The 18811-nt window shown below is 40.7% G+C and overlaps 1 protein-coding gene across 1 annotated transcript; it reads left to right on the plus strand.

The window, feature by feature from the left end:
* Positions 1-2746: 2746 nt before the first annotated feature.
* Positions 2747-18570, plus strand: LOC136883372 (uncharacterized). The gene is made up of 5 exons (XM_067155645.2): positions 2747-2900; positions 7360-7486; positions 9931-10016; positions 16060-16213; positions 18193-18570. Exons 1-5 carry the CDS (start codon positions 2748-2750, stop codon positions 18279-18281), a joined length of 609 nt encoding a protein of 202 aa, XP_067011746.2. The 5' UTR covers position 2747; the 3' UTR covers positions 18282-18570.
* Positions 18571-18811: the final 241 nt, after the last annotated feature.

An 18811-nucleotide genomic window follows, 5' to 3' on the forward strand; every position in this document is an offset into this window, starting at 1 on the left:
AACTTCCATTTCCCGTACCAATTTGAGCCCGATAAATGACACGCCAATTCTGTAGGGACAGGAAGCAGAAAGTTACGGCTCTTTAGCCGCTGCTTCCATGCAGGTGGACTGGAGATATCCTTGGTTTGTTCTCGAGTGGCGAAGACAGAGTTCGCCGTCAAGATGAATGGTCAGCGGTAAGCGTACGTAATGCATTTCTAGTTCATGAGTTGAGCTACTGAAAGTTATTTGTGTTACGTGTCAGTATGGTGACGTATAGTATTGTACAACGGGTATTTCTAGTGGAGACATTCCTTCTACGGAAGAAATCGTCTGACAGATCCGTTCACAAATTTCTATGTCGAGGATTTTGACCCCCCTTCGTTTCCCCGACGTACGTTTCTGTGTTTTTTTTAAATTGTGGTGAACTTTGATACAAGATTAATACAGTGGAAGGCCTGGAGAATGCACTCGGACGACTGATTCGGAGATACAACTCGAGTTTCGGAAATGTCTACGCCGATGCAATGTTTGTATCGGAAACGCTGCTTTGATGAACGGTAAGATCTACATTAGTTTTCAACTTTAGTTATTATTAACCCTTAAATCATCATTTTGGCCTATTTGAATGAAACAGAACGCCCGTCCACCGCTGAGTCTATAGCTCGGCAGCTGGAATTGAAACGCCGCAGGAAATGCCAACTTTGCATAACTTCCTCCTGCCCTTCTGTTCCTATTCATTCAAAAGCAATAGCTTTTAATCTGTTCCGTCTCGAGCCAATCGAAGTGAAGATTGCTCACCGCTGCCGAATAGTCACCGCAGGTCAGTGCTCCCCAGCTCCCATGGGAGATGTTTCCGTGCTCTAGGTCCGTGATTTGTCACAGCACACAGCTTTGCAACACGGAGGCCTAAATAGCCAGTGTTGGCGACTCTCAGGTGTTGCACCGTACTGAGTTTAGATTTTCGCTGACACCTTTGTTAGAATATGACAATTTATCCTATTGGAAATCTGTTACCTTCGCTTGTTAAGTAACGACAAGTGCTAAAAGCAAAGTTGTTGATAATGAAGAGAGAGAGAGAGATACAGTCCAAATACTTCGGAAATGTCCAGCGCGGGAACCGGCCGCGCATGTAGGGAGAGGCAATGGGCTGCCTTGCCTCCCACTCCTCTCGCTGCCCAGTCTTCGTTTACGTATCGTGCTAAGCGCTGTAAGCAGTGGCTGAACACAAGAGGTTATGGGACGAACCGGGAAAAGAGAGCGCGCGCTAATCTGACTATCCACATTACCTTCATGACCACGCCTCGCCCGTCATTCACAAGGACGTTTACTAAGTATTTAGACTATAGCAACAACACGTTCACTGTCTACTCTCTCATATTCACCCTCCACTCTTTCACACTGAATTAGCGCTAACGTAGTTTAGCTTCGAGGGTCTCACTTCAACTTGCTGTGCTATAGCAATAGATTGAGGACAATCGTCCCCTGAAATCTGAATATGGTAATATAAAATGACTGACTAATCAAAACGGAAGACAACATTAAAGCGATGTGTTCAAAACTTATTTCTACCTAGTGCAACACATACAGAGTGCAGGAAAAAGTATACCGGTACCTCATTTCCCTTTGCGAAAAACTAATGATCATAAATATGTCTCTCGGTCATGGCCATCTATCAATGTTTGCTAATTTCAGATGACCGTCAGCCATGAGACACAGCCTGCATGGTTGCTAGGAAACAACACTTTACATCACAGCCTGCACAGTTGTTATGGTTATACTTCCGCCACACACATTTTTGAACCACCCCCAGCCTTCAGACATATTTATGTCAAATTGCCGACCAATTATCACAAACCGTAATGAAGGGGGTGGGGATATGGACAAACTCTCTAACATCCAGTAAAGTAATGGGAGTCTTCCCGTTCGTTCTGTTTGCTCTCACAAGTGAAGTGTCACGCCCTTGATGTTGCAACCTACCTCAGTACTTTGGTGACGTAACCGATATGCTAAAGGAAGACATGCAATAGATTAGCTGCACTTTTTCAATGCAAGACCATGAAATAAACCCTAAACTACGCATGCGGCTGTAAAAATATGGTACGACCAAACTTTCGCGACACACGTAGAAGAAAATAAATTATATTGACACGGGTCCGGAAACTCTTTATTTCTATGTTAGAACACACATGGTACAACCCTGCATGGTACACTAATCATAAGAAACACACAGGAACAGAACGTACAAGCATACCACATGACACTCTTTCTTACGTGAAATGTTCAAAATGCCATCCATTAGCGAACATCTTCCACGTTAGCCCCCGTGTCAACTCCTTTTTCCCAGTATCTGTTATTCCCATAAGAGCAATGTATAGCGGCCATGTTCCACGTTAGCTCCCGTGTCAACTCCTTTGCCCAGTATCTGTTATTCCCATAAGAGCAATGTATAGCGGCCATGTTCCACGTTAGCCCCCGTGTCAGCTCCCTCACCCAGTATCTGTTATTCCCATAAGAGCAATGTATAGCGGCCATCTCCCACGTTAGCCCCCGTGTAAGCTCCCTCGCCCAGTATCGGTTATTCCCATAAGAGCAATGTATAGCGGCCATCTTGCACCTTAGCCCTCTGCCAGCTCCGTTCTTTTATCGCTGCTACATACACCAATCTTACTGTCGCAATGATTCCCGGTACAAGTGTCTTCGTGGCCGTATCAATGCTAACACGAAACTTCCACCTCTGCCATAGTAAATATCTAACAACATTCGAAATGAAACGCATGTCATTTAGAACGTTGTTTGTCAAAATCTGTTGGTTCTCTTGTTTCAGGAGACGTGCTGTGCCCACAATGTTTCGTGTGAACAACTTCTGCTGCTTCTGCTCACTCCAGTGCGGTGCCACCATAGTGGGGCTGCTCAGTGCGGTAAGTCACCTCACTGGATGTCCGGCTCCATGGTTAGCCTGCTGGCCTTTGATCTAAGGGTTTCCGGGTTCGATTCCTGGCAAGGTCGGGGATTTTAACCTTCAATAGTTAATTTGGGTCGAGGGCTGTGTGTGTGTGTGTGTGTGTTGTCTTTAGCGCAAGGAGGACATATGACATTAGTTAACCTCAGTGTGCCGTAGTTCAATTACTGTTGACTCCATATTAACTCTTGTGGGTGTCGGCGGTAGAAATGTCCACGGTATCTTCTGATTGTCGTGAGGGCTGGGAAGATTGGAAAGGAAGCGGCCGTGGCCTTAAGTTACGCACCATCCCGGCATTTTCCTGGAGAAGTGGAAAATCACGGTAAACCACTTCGAAGATGGCTGAGGTGGGAATCTAATACCTCTCTACTCAGTTGACCTCTGGATGCTGAGTGGATACCTGGTACCATTTTTCTAATTTCTTTGCAGAGCCGGGAGTCGAACCCAGGTGGCACATAATCACACTAACCACTACAAAACAGAGGCGGAGACGTTGATTAATGTTTTGGTTATTTATTCTTACTTTGAGGAAAGCAACAGGAAACTACCTTTCTCCGCATTTCCCTAGTACTCCTCTTCAGTGACACCCAGGCATTCTATGACAGCTAATGGTGTACCTGTTGAGGATCCTACCAGCCTTCGGGCTGAATATCCAATATATACACACACACACACACACACACACACACACACACACACACAAACAGTCTTACTTTATTGCACCGAGCTCGATAGCTGCAGTCGCTTAAGTGCGGCCAGTATCCGGTATTCGGGAGATGCTAGGTTCGAACCTCACTGTCGGCAGTCCTGAAGATGGTTTTCCGTGGTTTCCCATTTTCACACCAGGCAAATGCTGGGACTGTACCTTAATTAGGGCCGCTTCCTTCCCACTCCTAGCCGTTTCCTGTCCCATCGTCGCCATAAGACCTATCTGTGTCGGTGCGACGTAAAGCAACTTGAAAAAAAAATTATTGCATGAGCACATTTTTACAAAGAAATTAAATAAGATTCACATGTTTCTTGACATGAAAATAGCAAATAGCCTACCGGTACAGCCCCCAGTATTTGGCTGGTGTTAAAATGGGAAACAACTGAAGCCATCTTTCGGGGCTGCCGACGGAGTGTTTCGAACCCAACTCCTCCCACATTCAAGCTCACAGCTACGTAAGAAAACAGTTCATCCAACTCCCTCGGTGTCAATTCATCTTATTGTGAATGATATAGATTCTTTCATGGTTGGCGTCGACTGTTTCGATGGAAGCAGACCATGAACCAAGTATAATGTAGCCTATTCGTCTTATTACAGTAACATCCCGTTAACTCAACAACTTGACTAGGGATATCTTTTCCTTAATTTTTAATCGCTAAATTATTTTCACTGGTGGAGATGTAAGATCCATATTTCTCCCTCCTTAACTGACTTCGATGTATAAACCAATGGATCAGGGCATTTTGGAAACACTGAAGAAGAGATTACGTATGTATCTCTTCCTTCTTCTCTTATCTTGGCCGTGGAGGAACTAAACTTGGACGTAGTAGAGTGGATGTCTGAATCTTGGAATGAAATCAAGCATAAAAGCCTCTTTCACTCCTAGAGAAATTTGCAGACCTTTCTTGAAGCGAGTTTCAACGAAGCAGGGAAGAGAAAGGGAATTGTGTAATAGTGGACTTATTAAAGAAATATTCAGGCTGTGGAGATGTTACTGGACGTGATATTGAGGAATGGTTGGAGCAGGATGAAAACTGTGAACTTTAAGATAGTGAAATAGTTGTACTAGTGAAAGAGAACGAAGATCAAAATGAACACGAACCAGAGACGAAGAGATGAAGACGACAGAAAACGATAACTCACAGCGGAGGATTACAGAACACTTCAAGGAATTCTCCGTTACGTGGAAGAGCAAGGTGAATCTGGCTAAGGACGGTTTCTTTCCTCGTCGCCTACGTGACGAAGCTGCACAAGGACTAAATGAATGCAAGAGACACTCAAGCATTAAGACATATTTTCCAACAAATAACTTGTTATTTCTTCCGGTTTGTAAGTTTCTTTTCTTAAAAAAAATATTTTAGTGTATGTTGTATTGTTCTGTCTTTCTTTTTTATTTGTAACAATTATTTTAGGGCAAGTTGTACTTTTCTGTATCTGTATCGTGCTAGAATGTTCATTAGAGTAGCATGCAGTTAAGGGGTCTGGTACAGGTTACCATGGTAACATTTTAACAATTATCATTTCTTCCCCTTCAAAACCACAACAGTTACAGCAGTGACATTTTGTGCACATGAAACACTGGCGTTATTTTTTGTGAAAAAACAGCATTACCATAATGTTAAACAATAATTTGCGAATTTTTTCAAAATTCAAAATGGTGGTTGTCCATCATAACTTGTGTAATTTAACATTTTTAGGTTCTGTTAATTTTATTTTATTGCAAACATATCCCTCTAGAAATGAAGGTACTTTCAGCAACATATCGTAGCAAATAATATTTTTACTTTTGTATTGAGAAGAAACTGTCAAAATTTTACAATATTTTTGCTACATTTCATTTTTTTAAAAGAAACTACAGTATCTTAGAGAGAGACATGAATTTACATAGTTTTGTAGATATAGTAAGCAGGAGTACACGCAAAAACTTTCATTACTGTATGTCAGTTAGTTGTTGAATTATCATTAAAACGGATGTCAAAAATACAACTCTGAGAAAATGAGCGATAAACATTTGTGCATAAATATTACATGGCATTGGAAGTTAAAATGCCCCTGTAGCAAAAGTTATGTCGTTGTGCCTTCTACCTCTGATTTCTGTGCAATTTCTTCCAATCTGAGCCTCTTCTTGCTTTCCTTTTCTCTGCCGTCGTTACTCTTGTTTCATCTTCATCACATACAGCAAGTTCACAAAATGTTCCAGGTTCTACCCCTAACGCTTTCAGAACAAGCAGCCTACTCTTCATGCCAGCATTGAATGTGATAATTGCATCATTTGCAGCAAATTTTACTATCTTCTTCCCACAAAAGCCAGTTTTAGGACAAAATTTCCATATTTTTGTGTTCAAAGACTCATTTTCATTTTATGTGTTTGATCCCACACATCTTGACAGCACTTCAGTTGCAACTAACCTTTTAAATACAGGCTTGATTGCCTCCATTACTGCAGGTGGTAAGGTATTGTTATGTGTATGGAAAGACCACGCGGGGGCACTCCATCATGCCAGGATGAACAACAGTGGGTGCAGGACTTCACCGTTTAAATCGTAACTCAAAAAACGACAAAGGATAATGACATTTCTTTTCACCAAAATGTTCCTAAAGGATAGGAGAATAAAATAAAAAATATTTTGAAAACTGATTTTTTTGGAAGTCCTAAGCTGTACCAGACCCCTTAAACGTATGCGTTGTGAATAACTCATCCTTTATTCCGTAAAAATCGATACTGCGGAAACTGGACACCTTCTCCGTCCTCATTAAATCGAGTTTGCAGGACTCTGCTGTATTAGTTATATAAAACAAATCCAACACAGTATGAAGAAAGTACTGTTGGTTTGCGTTACACATACTCGTATCGACCTCTTAACTCAAATAGAAAACTTCGCATGCGGTTTTAGTAAAGTGTTAGCGTACTTGTAATTTCTATTTTTGACTTGTCGATTAAGAATTTTTCCAAACATATTTGATTGAGGGGAGGGGATTTGGACTTGCCCCGCACAGCACTCTTAAAATACTGGCAACCTTATTGAAACAAGTAATCAATTCCGTATACAGAACTTCTCAAGGAACAGTTTCAAGTACTTAGCATCCACTATGTCTGCTGATGGGAATCTAGATCTAGAAATTACCCGCCGAATTCAGATTGCCTGGTCTAACTGGGAAAGGAGACTAAACATCCAAAGAAAGCCTATACATGTGCAGAAACGTGGCTAAGAGTGCATTCACAATGTAAGCGGTTGGAAGTATCTGAAATGAAGATATTTAGATGGATGTGTGGGGTTACGAGGAAAGACCACGTCAAGGCCACCTCTACACGAGACAGCGTTAAAGTGACTGAAATATCTAAAAAGGTCCAAGAAAGACGATTGCTCTGGTATGGCCACATTAAGTGTAGGAATGCGAACTATGTAGGAAGAAGAATGTTTGACATGGAGGTGGACGGTAGGCGGGAGAGAGGTAGACCAGAAGAAGATGGATGGATTGCGTGTGGGAAGATCTCAGGGAGAAGCAGTTAACAGAAAATGCCATGTGGACCCGAGGAAAATAGGAAAGACTTGTCAGAAACGTCGACCGCGTATGAACGGAAAGACAAGAAGGGGAAGAAGAAAATCATTCACTTCTGTGAAAACAATTGCCAACATTAAAACCCCAACCCTCATAATTTAAAATATATTCTATTATTAAAAGGAATAAGATGTGTGTTTTGTTCCAGGTCATATCCGTGGGGCTCGTCATTAGCGGAGTACTATGTACAATCGCACCGCCCACTGGTGCAGACTTCCCGGTTAACAACACCATGCCAAATAACACGACGGATCTTATGAACGATTACAGGTTAGGTGAGTACTCACAAACACATTATATGTCATCATTAAAAAATCTACCATTTTACGAAATGTTTATTCTTTTCATAAAACTCCACCTCAGTGTAGAATTATAAATTACTTGTACACGATGATCCAGTAGGGATATCACAAGAAAAAGTTGTCAAATTTCCCTTTCGGAAAAAAAAAAACTTCCTCAAGGATAAGGTGTTTTTATTCACAAATAATGTGACAGACAATTCATTGCAGGAGTATATGATTAGAAATTCAGACAAAATTAAACACACGTGTCACAGTAAACAGTCGTATCAATACAGGGTCCCTCATATAAACTAACAAGGGGAGGTCACAATGTCCATATCACCGATTTTGTTCAAACTTTGTAGGTTGGTAGTACTGGCAAAGTAGTAGCGCACAACTCTCAATTTGCTTTTCGAATAAAGCGATTTCGAAAATGTCAAAAACGTTACAAGAGGTTTAGCATGCGAATTACCATCAATCAAGAGACTGTGGTTAAGGTTCCCGGATTCAATTATGAAGGTGGCGAGTTCGAGTCACACTCGTGTCAACTCGCTTTTATTTCCTGATCTTCTTCATCTGTTACAAATTTATTTTCTTCTATTATTGTCGAAATAGATATTGAAAATTTTCTTTTCCAATAATTCCGCCTCTTCTGTAATCTCTACAGAGTCGCCGGGATCCAGTATGCGATTTATATAAAGAAGGTGCTCAACGTAAGCCATGGCCCCTTCCAACTGTTTATTTGTTGCTTGCTCTCCCGGGAGCTCGTTTGCACTTTGCGTAACTTAATATTAAAAAACAATTTCGCTCGAACATAATTCAACATGCGAGATCTCCATGCCGATCGAACTTATAATGAGCACGTCCGGTTCAATCGCACACAACAGCTGCTCTCATTCGCAACACGAGGAAAACGGGGATCAGGAAAAGTCAGAAAAGAAAGCGAGTTGGTACGTGCGTGACTCGAACTCGCCACCTTCATAACAGAAGGGGAGAACCTTTAAACACTCGGCCATCGCACCACAGTCTCTCATTCGCTTGATGGTACCTGGTATGGTAAAACTCTCATAATTTTTCTCGACATTTTCAAATACGTTTTCGAAAAAATGTTGAGATTTGCGCGCTACCACTTTGCCAGTGTGTTTTTGTGATGTAGCACTGCCAACCTACAAAGTGTGAAGAAAATCGGTGATGCGAACAACGTGACTTCCCCTTGTAAGACCGTCAAAGCGGAGTTTTTATTCTCCGATACAGTAGGGCCTACGTAGCTACAGAACGGGATCCGCGCGCATAGTTGTTGACCTTGCAAGCAGCCTGCATGTGTTCGATCTGACAAGCATCAGTCGCCAGTCTGAATCTCAGCTGTTGAGGGAAAACCCTTAGTAAAGTCTGTTTCATATGTGCAGTACGTTGTAATCTGAGATTCCATTCAAGGCGGTCCGGTTAACAAGAAACTGGTCCAGTATCGAATACTCACTCTAGTTCACAAATTAAAAGCGGAGAATCGCCGTATACATTGCAACTTCCCTTGCAACATGCGCCCGAAAACAAGGCACATAACTTCTTTCCTGTTGCGCCAACCAACACAGTAAACGACCTTTGACAATTGCTGTCACCGCATCCGCGCCAAAACATCTCGGTGTGGGCATCATTTTACAGTTTGTGGACTATGTCTGGACAACTGTATTAGGTTTTGAATAATTTTCGACACACTCAATTTTTCTATTTTTGTTCATTAGAGGCGGCACGGTGCGACACCTATTTTTCAACTTTTTTTTTTACAAGTTGCTTTACGTCGCACTGACAAGATAGGTCTTATGGTGACGATGGGTTAGAAAAGGCTGAGTAGTAGAAAGGAAGTGGCCGTGGCCTTAATTAAGGTACTGCCCCAGACTTGCTTGGTGTGAAAATGGGAAAGCACGGAAAACCCTGTTCAGGGCTGCCAACAGTGGGGCTCGAACCCACTATCTCCCGGATGCAAGCTCACAGATGCGCGGCCCTATCCGCACGGCCAACTCGTCCGGTATCTCCTAATCTGCAGACCTTCAGGCCAAGCAGCGGTCGCTTGGTAGGCCAAGGCTCTTTCAGGCTGTTGCGTCATGGATTTTAGGGCGGTTGGTATGTGGTTAGAATGGTATACACAGCTGCACCGAATTAATTTTTATTATTATTATTATTATTATTATTATTATTATTAATTATTATTATTATTGTGGTGGTGGTGGTGGCGGCGAAACGTATACTATCGGAATTGGATTCCCCGTCAGCGGACACGACCTGAGACTTGTGATGTGTTTAATGTAATGTTTGAATTTACCTTTATTCGGAGGTTCATCTCCCTGGCAACGAACATGTGTTTTTTACGTTTTCTACGATCACAGTATTTATTTCATGAGTATGATAACTTTCTCTATTTTAACTGTGGTCTTCTCTTTCAGTATGGTACAGGATTGGCATCCTGACGATCTTACTATACTTTGGACAGTTCATAGTCAGCTGTCTCCTCGTCTACGGAGCCAACATGGTAAGTGCCGTATTAAAAACATCTTAACATTATAAACTGTTATGTCTTTTCTGTTCAGTCTGCAAGTCTATGTGAATTAGGCAAGCGTCTCCACAATCCCATATTTTCAACAAGTTTTGTACTACTTTCAGTTCCACGTCTAATTGTGTACATAATTAAAACAGAGTCTAACGATAGCCGCCTTGGATTCCCTCTACTTCTCTTACCCTCCATTCGCCTCACAAGACCCCACCACCGAAGCCAGATTATACAGGGTCTCTCATATAAAGTAAGGCCGTCGAAGCGGCGTTTATACTCTCTGATACCTAAGCTCCACTACAGGAGGCGCACGCATAGTTCAGACCTTGCAAGCATCAGTCGCCAGTCTGAAGCTCAGCTGTTAACATTTTGACACAATTTTCATTGCGACACCATATTTTTGTATGTAAAAGTTCTGGTTTCATCTTAATGGTCGTGGGAACAGTAATAACTCTTGCTATTGGTGTGCGGAAAATCCGAAATGTGTTTATGAACTCCCTCATTATGATAGGAAAATTGGTGTTTGGTGTGCTGTTAGTGAAAGACGAATAATTGGGCCTATTTATTTCGAGACGACAGTAAATGCAGAGAGGTACCAAGATGATATTTTGATGCCGTTCTTGCAAAAGTTAACGGAAGAAGAAAAATTGTGTGGGTGGTTTCAACAAGATTCAGCCTCCGTCCATACAGCAAAATATCTGAAGTGTTTGCAGGTAAAGTGATCAGTGCTGGTCTATTTCCCACTCGTTCTACAGATCTAACAGTGTATGATTTTTTACTTGTGGGATAAACTGAAAGAAACTATTACTAATGAAATCAGAAACATTACAGTGGCAGAACTCACTCGTGACAGCCGGATACAATGCCTGTATAACCCGGAAAGCATGACACTTCCAACATCTTTTATGCGGTGAGATTTCATATAAGACTAGCGAATGTACCCGTGCTTCGCTACGGTATTCTACATTGTATTCGAATATCGAAGTAAATAGTGTGCATGCAGTAAATAAGATTGTTTTAAAATTGCATGTCTCTTAGCGTTATCCGAGAAAGAGCATGGGGAGGTCCCCGTACGTTGTTTCCAATGTAAAGTGTTTGTTATGGATTTGTGATATAACGGCAGGCTCACTTGCCTACTGCCATTCACAATCGAGTTGGGAAGTTTACATTATAATTGCAGGCCCCATTGCCTACTATGCGGAGAGAATCGATTTGGGGAGTTTTCGTTAAAATGGCAGCCCCCCTTTCCTACTTCCACACAGATTACAGTTTTTATTATAATGGCAGGCAATTACCCTACTATCACTCGAAATTGAGTTGTGCAGTTATCATTATAATGCCAGGCCCATTTTCCTACTTCCAGCCAGCTTACTGCCAGTCACACCAAGTTGGTGAGTTTCCATGAAAATAGCAGGCCACTATGCCTAATGCCAGTCACATTTTAGATGAGGACATTTCTTTATAATGGCGGACACCCTTGCCTACTGCCAAACACAATCGGGTAGGGGAGTTTTTAACAAAACTGCATGCTCACTTGCCTTCTGCAAGTCAAATCGAGAAGTGAACTATTCATTACAATTGTAGACCTTCCTTACTAATGACAGTTACACAGAAGTTGGAGAAGGAACCCTTTCATACTGCCAGTCAAAGTCGGTGTGGGGAGTAATGATTACAATAGCAGACCCACCCTTTCTCGATCGCTACAAATCGACATCAGTGAATATATATAGATCGACATACGAAAGTATATGCGTGTTTACAATATTGAATATTGAAGACCTTCATTTACAGATTAACTGCTACTAAACGTACGTCATATCGACAAAGGATTATACCATAAGACACGCCGGATTTAGTGGCCTAAATGGCTGGTCCTATGATATGTCATCTATTCTTGGGTCAGATTGAGTTAGAAACGTGGAACAGGGTAACGTTCTTGTAAGATTATCTCACATTACATTACTTTTCGGATACATACATAGCATTTGGCTCATATATGGCTAATGGGTGGGCCAATTTTCGTGAAGAGTTTGATGATTCTGTATTTCATATAAGTAATCGAAGGTATGAATTATGCATGTGAAAATTCCAAATTGACTTAACATCCATTAATAGAGAAAAATCAAACGTAAAAGGGATACAGATACGGCAAATGTCATAAGACCAAGGTTGTAGATCATTCCAAATTGAACGGAGATTGTGCAATCTGTTATGTGATAGGAATTTCCGAAGGTCTGCACCATCATTAAAATTGCCTGCATATTTCGATATTCTTCGGGGATAAAAAGTGAAAAATTTAATGATCTTGGATATTTTCCGTTCGTTACAGGCTAAAACGTATAATTTTGTCAAATTTCAATTATCTTCTTTTTCTTCTGGCAGATTATGCCGCAATCTGGATTTTGGGCGAGGCGGGTAAAAATTAGGACTTTCAGGAAACTAAACCAAAAATTATGCAGATGGTCATTATTACCCCTTAAACGGAAAGCTGTACGAAAATTTCGCCAAAATAGTCAGTGTAGAGGCACACAGTCGTTACGATTTGATTTATATAGATAAGGAATCTGCTCCATGTAAAACACCTTTTTGGCTATGTCCGCTGGACTTAACCTGCAAAACGGACCATTCATGCTATCTCCCTTATTAATCCTCCTGACGAAACAATGCACATGAAAAAAAAAAGGTTTAGAGGTGGAATTCCATCACGTTTGGTCGATTTCCAGTCAGGTTGGTCTTGTTCTGTATATATTGTGGAAGAGTAAAATCACCATTTGTTTTCCCTATAAACCGCCAGTCCATTCCGGAACATGAAATGTTATTTACGTTTAAAACCTACCTTTGGACAGGTGGATGCTAAATATGAATTTTGGTTCGAATGTCTTCAGTAGTTTTCAAGTTGTAAGGAATACGCTTTACACGCACCCGCTCGTGAGTTAAGTCCGATGGGACTTGTACAAAAAAACGGTCCGTTAATGATATCTCCCTTATTAATCCTCGTATCGAAATGATGCACATGAGAAAAAAGGTTTAGAAATTAATTTCTACCAAGGCAGGTAGATTTAAATTAACGTTGGTTGTGTATATTTTGTGGAAGTGCAAAATCACTGTTTCGGTTTCGTATAAACCCCCAGTCAGTTCAGGGATTTAGAAACAATATTTGCCCTAAAACTTATCAAGGACAGGTGTATTCTAAATATGAGTATTTGTGGAAATACATCCAGTAGTTTGAAGCACTCGCGTACATACGGCGTAATTAAGGAAGAAAATAATACAGTTAAGAAAGTTGAAAGTAATAGAAAATGGATTATAACTGAGGACAGCCGGATAACGACAAATATGTAAATACCAAGTTAATGTATTGGAAAATCAAATGCCCCTCAATAAATTATGTTAGTGTGAGTTATGGATATAATAAAGCGGTAACAGAGGAGAAATTTAGGTCCATTGATTCCTAGGTAAACAAATAATAAGAAGATGACTAATGGTGTTATTACTTAATCTATTCGAAGGCGGTTATAACATCCAACGATATTCCGCCAATATCCCGAAGATAGGCCGATTGACGTCTCTCTTGCCTTCTACCCAAGGAACAACCACGAATTTAAAAGCATGATGAGAAAAATGGCAATACGTTACTTCCCTGCTGGCATGCAGTCAGAGACGTTGCCATGGTAACCTGTAGGTTCGTTGTCGGTCTGTCGGTCACTCAATGCAGAGCATGGTACCAGCAGAAAATTGTAAATTTCTCCGTCATGTAAAGAGTAAGGTAAATTATGAACATAACGAAAGTTGTTTATAATGAAGAGACGTTTCACGTACGGTAAACGAAGTTTACAGAAAATCAATAGTATAAGAGAAAATGGAGGAAAACCATTGTGGGTTTCCTATAAACCCCCCGTCTATTCAAAGATTTTAAAATGATATGCATATTGAAACCTTCCCCGGGATGAGTATACTCTAAATATGAAGTTTAGTTGAGATCTATCGAGCCGTTTCGACGTGATGGTGGAAAAACCATTCTGGTTTTCCTATAAACCCCCGTCTATTCAAAGATTTTAAAATGATATGCATATCGAAACCTTCCCCGGGATGAGTATACTCTAAATATGAAATTTGGTTGACATCTATCCCGCCGTTTCGACGTGATGGTGGAAAAACCATACTGGTTTTCCTATAAACCCCCGTGTATTCAAAGATTTTAAAATGATATGCATATCGAAACCTTCCACGGGAGGAGTATACTCTAAATATGAAGTTTGGTTGAGATCTATCCAGCCGTTTCGACGTGATGGTGGAAAAACCATTCTGGTTTTCCTATAAATCCCCCGTGCATTCAAAGATTTTAAAATGATATGCATATCGAAACCTTCCCCGGGATGACTATACTCTAAATATGAAGTTTGGTTGAGATCTATCCAGCCGTTTCGACGTGATGGTGGAACAGACAAACAGACAGACAAACAAACGGACACGAACAATTTTATTTATATAGATAGATGACGGATAAGCATGAGCACGTTGAAAAGTGCAGACTTCCACTTCGAGATTCATATCTCCTAAACGGTTTATGATATTAAGAAATGGTTTGCGCCATCAGACGCGTCATTATTCGCTCTACATGTTTGTTTCTAAACCATTTCCTCGTATCTCCCATATTAAGGGGGTAAATTGAGTTAAAATTTTGAATAGGGTGAAATTTGGGTACATTTTTAACATTTTACATTACATTTTGCCTACTTATGTATAAGCTAGAATCATGAAATTTGGTACATATATGTCCCTTAATCGTGCCAATGTGCGCACACAACATGATGATCCTATCATTCTTATAAGTGTGTCAAACAATAAAATATACTTGTAAAAATCACCAAATTTACGAACAATCCAGAAATACGGCCAAATTTAACGTATAAGGGAGAGAGATACGACAAAATGTCACAGGACCAAAGTTGTAGATCACTCCGAATTGAAGCGACATTGTGCCATCCGTTTTGTGATACGACTTACCGTTTAGCCAAAAAATAGCTCAAAAGGAATGTCTGCACAGTCATTAAAATTGCCTCAATATTTCGATATCTTTGGGGGTAAAAGGTGAAAAATTTGAACATCTTGGAATTTTCCCGTCGGTTAGGGACCAAAAGCTATAATTTCACCAAATTTCAATTGTCTACCTCGTCTCGCAGGTTGTGCCGCCATCTTGATTTGGGGGGATGGGGGATAAAAATGAGGAAATTCCCGAAAATTTTTAAGCCCACGAAACCTATAGGTTATCGTTTTGGATATACTATACGACTGTGTTCTTATGCTGAGCCCAAAATTTGAGCCCCCCCCCCAAGCGTGCCCCCTTCAGGGAATTTTGAGAATTTCCGATTTTTCTAGGGATCCTGGGGTCATCAGTTTCCCTCGTACCAAGTTTCAAATTTCTGAGATTTCTGGAAGTGCCTCATTAATTCACGTCTTTTTTCATTTTTAAATATTTATATATACATCGCTCCAGCCCGACTTGCTTTTATATATATAGATTGTATACACGCAAGCCGCGCGCGACATAGGTTCGGCTGAGCCAGCTGCCGCAGCGCAAAGTACAAACACTGTGCGTTCGGTCTTAGTTTGTATGAGACACCCTGTCGACGCGGACACCGGTCTGTTTGCTACATGGGAGTAAAGTCTGGGCGGACTTCGCATATCTTATTCATTAAGTGGGTCATGTGAGACGGATGCAATAAGGTGAAGCTACAGTCGACATCATGAGGTAGTCACTTCCCTTCCACAACGACACTTTGGAGATCCCCTAATTTCTCGTGGAACCCAATTCCTGTACCCTTCCTTCTCCTCTCACGACCTAGATACCCACAAATGAAGTTATCCGCTTTCAAGTCATTTGACCCAACTTTAAATTTTCCGCGAGAAGATAACGTCATTGTTTGTTATGAACAATGTGTGGCTCGTGGTGGTACACATACTGTACCACCATTTCAGAAAGTATGGTGCTGTATGTTTCTAGACTCTTGGTGTTGTGTTCCAGGATAAACCTCGCTACGTGAAGCCATGGATCGTGTACACGATGGTAGCCCTGGGAGAAGGCATCATCACTTACATGGTGGCAACACTGATGGCCTTCAAGTTCGTCGGGGTGACCGAGGGCCTCACCGTTCTGCTCTCTACAGTGACTGTTGCACGTAAGACGAGACGAAACTAACATTTACATACTTTAACAATTCATCCTCCAATTTCAGTTGCCTACCCTTTGCTCGCACTCACTTCCTACAATGCCAATTCATAAAAACTAGCTGAACATTCCTTCTGTACATACACAAGGAAAGAAACAAAATTTTAGTATGAAAATAACTGCCTGGCTATTGTGTATTAGCAGCAGCAATGCCGTCTACCGGAGACGAGACCCCGAATGTTTCGCCAGTAATAGGTTAGAATGCAAACTACCTTGGTTAGTGAAAGTCTAGTCCGTTTTTCACTTATGTAGCGGGAGTACGGTTCTGAAGTGCCGTACCCCTTATGTTTATGCAAAGGCCATAACATAACCATTGTGCAGGGTAGACTATACTTGTTACATTCTAACCTATTACTGACCTAAATTCCGGACTGTCAGATGTTTTGTTCCGGGCCGGCAATATTGTAGGGAATTTGAAGCCTACAGCAGAATTTTAACACCTCTACGCTTTCTTTATGACCCTGTTTGTCCTCATTCCTCGACCAATTGTTCCTTCCAGATTTCCCTCTCATTTGGACAGTCATCTTTATCATCTTCCTGTCATACAGACTGAGCTGTATTTTCATATCAGCGATGCTGACCGTTGACGAACTTGGCTACAAAAATCTTAAATATCTCTATTAATAAAATGTTAAAATGTATCAGATATCAAACAGACAGCACAACGTTTCAAAAAGAAATAGGCTACGCACTGCAGGAAGTCTTTGGCTTAATGATCGGAAGCCGTAGAACTACTCCCGAAATATTTCTAAATTTCTGAAAGTTATTTTCGGTTTCTAAGTGGTCGTTCTCGCACTAACATGTTGAATACAAATTCTGCAAAATCATTTATATTGTCTATGAAGAAAAATTAGGCGTGCTTGCAGAAAAACTGAATTTATCAAACAGTTTAACAATTATATTCAGTTATAACTTCTTTTTATAGCATATATAGTATTCTTTGTCTTATGGCTATCTGCAGTGGCAGAAAGAAAAGAAACTTTGATTTTCAATATTTTTTGTCATTTACCCTTCTAGATAATAATAATAATAATAATAATAATAATAATAATAATAATAATAATAATAATAATGGGAAATGACACCATCACCAGGAATCAATACTCACAGACTCCGTTACCAACCCACGTAGAATAAAAACAGAAGTACTGTAAATAAAACCTGTAAAGAAAACAATGTGGAAAACAGAATACAATAGTTTGTATTAGAACTGCGGGGTACTCGATTAATGCAGCGTTTCGCCACTGTGGAACGTAGAATGCGCTGCTGTCATCCATCTTGATGTTCGTACAACGTGAGTCAATGGCTGACAGGAAACAAAGCCTTTGTTAAGCACCTCTGACGTGTTACACCAATCATATTTGTCACTAGCCAGGACATGCTCAAAGCAGTGAAGAAAATAGTATCCAGCATACTTCATTAATTCAAATTTTCGTCACTGTGGAACGTAGAATGAACTGCTGTCACCCTAAGGGATGTTACACTCGTATTGGGGGCTTCGCTGCTATTATCTGCCTCCAGACCTCCTTTGCTTGCCCAAAGCATTATGCCTTGTGCCGAACAAACGAAGAACGCCTAGATGTCTGCGTTGCAACTCATAGTGAAGTTTTGCCTCCCCGTGCAGAAAAAAAACCCGCGTGAAACATAACTTTCACTACCATCAGTATTTTCATACAGCTTGCATTCTGGAGATAGTGGGTTTTAAACCCCACTGGCGGCATCCCTGAAGAGGGTTTTCCGTGGTTTCCAATTTTCACACCATGCAAATGCTGGGGATGTACCTGAATTGAGGCCACGGTCGCTTCCTGCCTACTCACAGCCCTTTCCTGTCCCATCGTGGTCGTAAGACCTATCTGTGTCAGTGCGACGTAAATTAAATTGTAAAAAAAAGGCGATTATGTAGATATCTTTGTCTTCTCTCTGTTTCAGTTGCCGCCTTCTATTTTATCATCGTCGTCCACAGCTTCCATTTCAAGATGTACGGAGAAGAGGGGCCACCCAAGTACTCTCCCATCTAACTGCAAATATTTCTGTCAAACATCTCTGAACAAATGCATTCAATGTATTCTACATGAATCAAATGTGTTGTCTAACTCCCCACAACCCGAAGTGCAACAAAAGCTGCTCGGATAACAGAAAATTCAGTTGATTTGTAAATACATCCTAATACTACTATAAACCGTACTGAGACTTTTCTAAATGCATACACGGTTTTTTTAGACTCAAATCGAGTGAGAAACAATTTAATAATCTGTCGGGTGAATTTCTTTACTGTACGCTATTATACTGTATAACACAAACATATACGTTATTAGTTTAAAATAATTATCGGAATTTGTACCAGGATTTGCCAATAAAGATATGTAAGTCGTAAGCAATAATGATTATGTATCTTTCTTCACTTTCTCGTTTCATTTTAGAAGTTTGGGACGCTGTGGTTATTAGCTGTGTACAAATGCGTGTTCTATCGAAAAACATAATCGAAAATATTGATATTTATAAGAGGAAAATAAATTTTAAGTTAAGAACAAAAACATGCCCCAGGGAA

Source organism: Anabrus simplex, chromosome 11 (assembly GCF_040414725.1).
Source record: "Anabrus simplex isolate iqAnaSimp1 chromosome 11, ASM4041472v1, whole genome shotgun sequence".
NCBI lineage: Eukaryota > Metazoa > Arthropoda > Insecta > Orthoptera > Tettigoniidae > Anabrus > Anabrus simplex.

What these genes read in the sequence shown, in the direction of transcription:
- LOC136883372 (XM_067155645.2), top strand. Translation starts at nt 2,748, where the DNA reads ATGAAACGCATGTCATTTAGAACGTTGTTTGTCAAAATCTGTTGGTTC. An exon ending in TATGAACGATTACAGGTTAG is followed by an intron (nt 7,487 to 9,930) that starts GTGAGTACTCAC and finishes CTTCTCTTTCAG; the next exon opens with TATGGTACAGGATTGGCATC. An exon ending in CTCTACAGTGACTGTTGCAC is followed by an intron (nt 16,214 to 18,192) that starts GTAAGACGAGAC and finishes TCTCTGTTTCAG; the next exon opens with TTGCCGCCTTCTATTTTATC.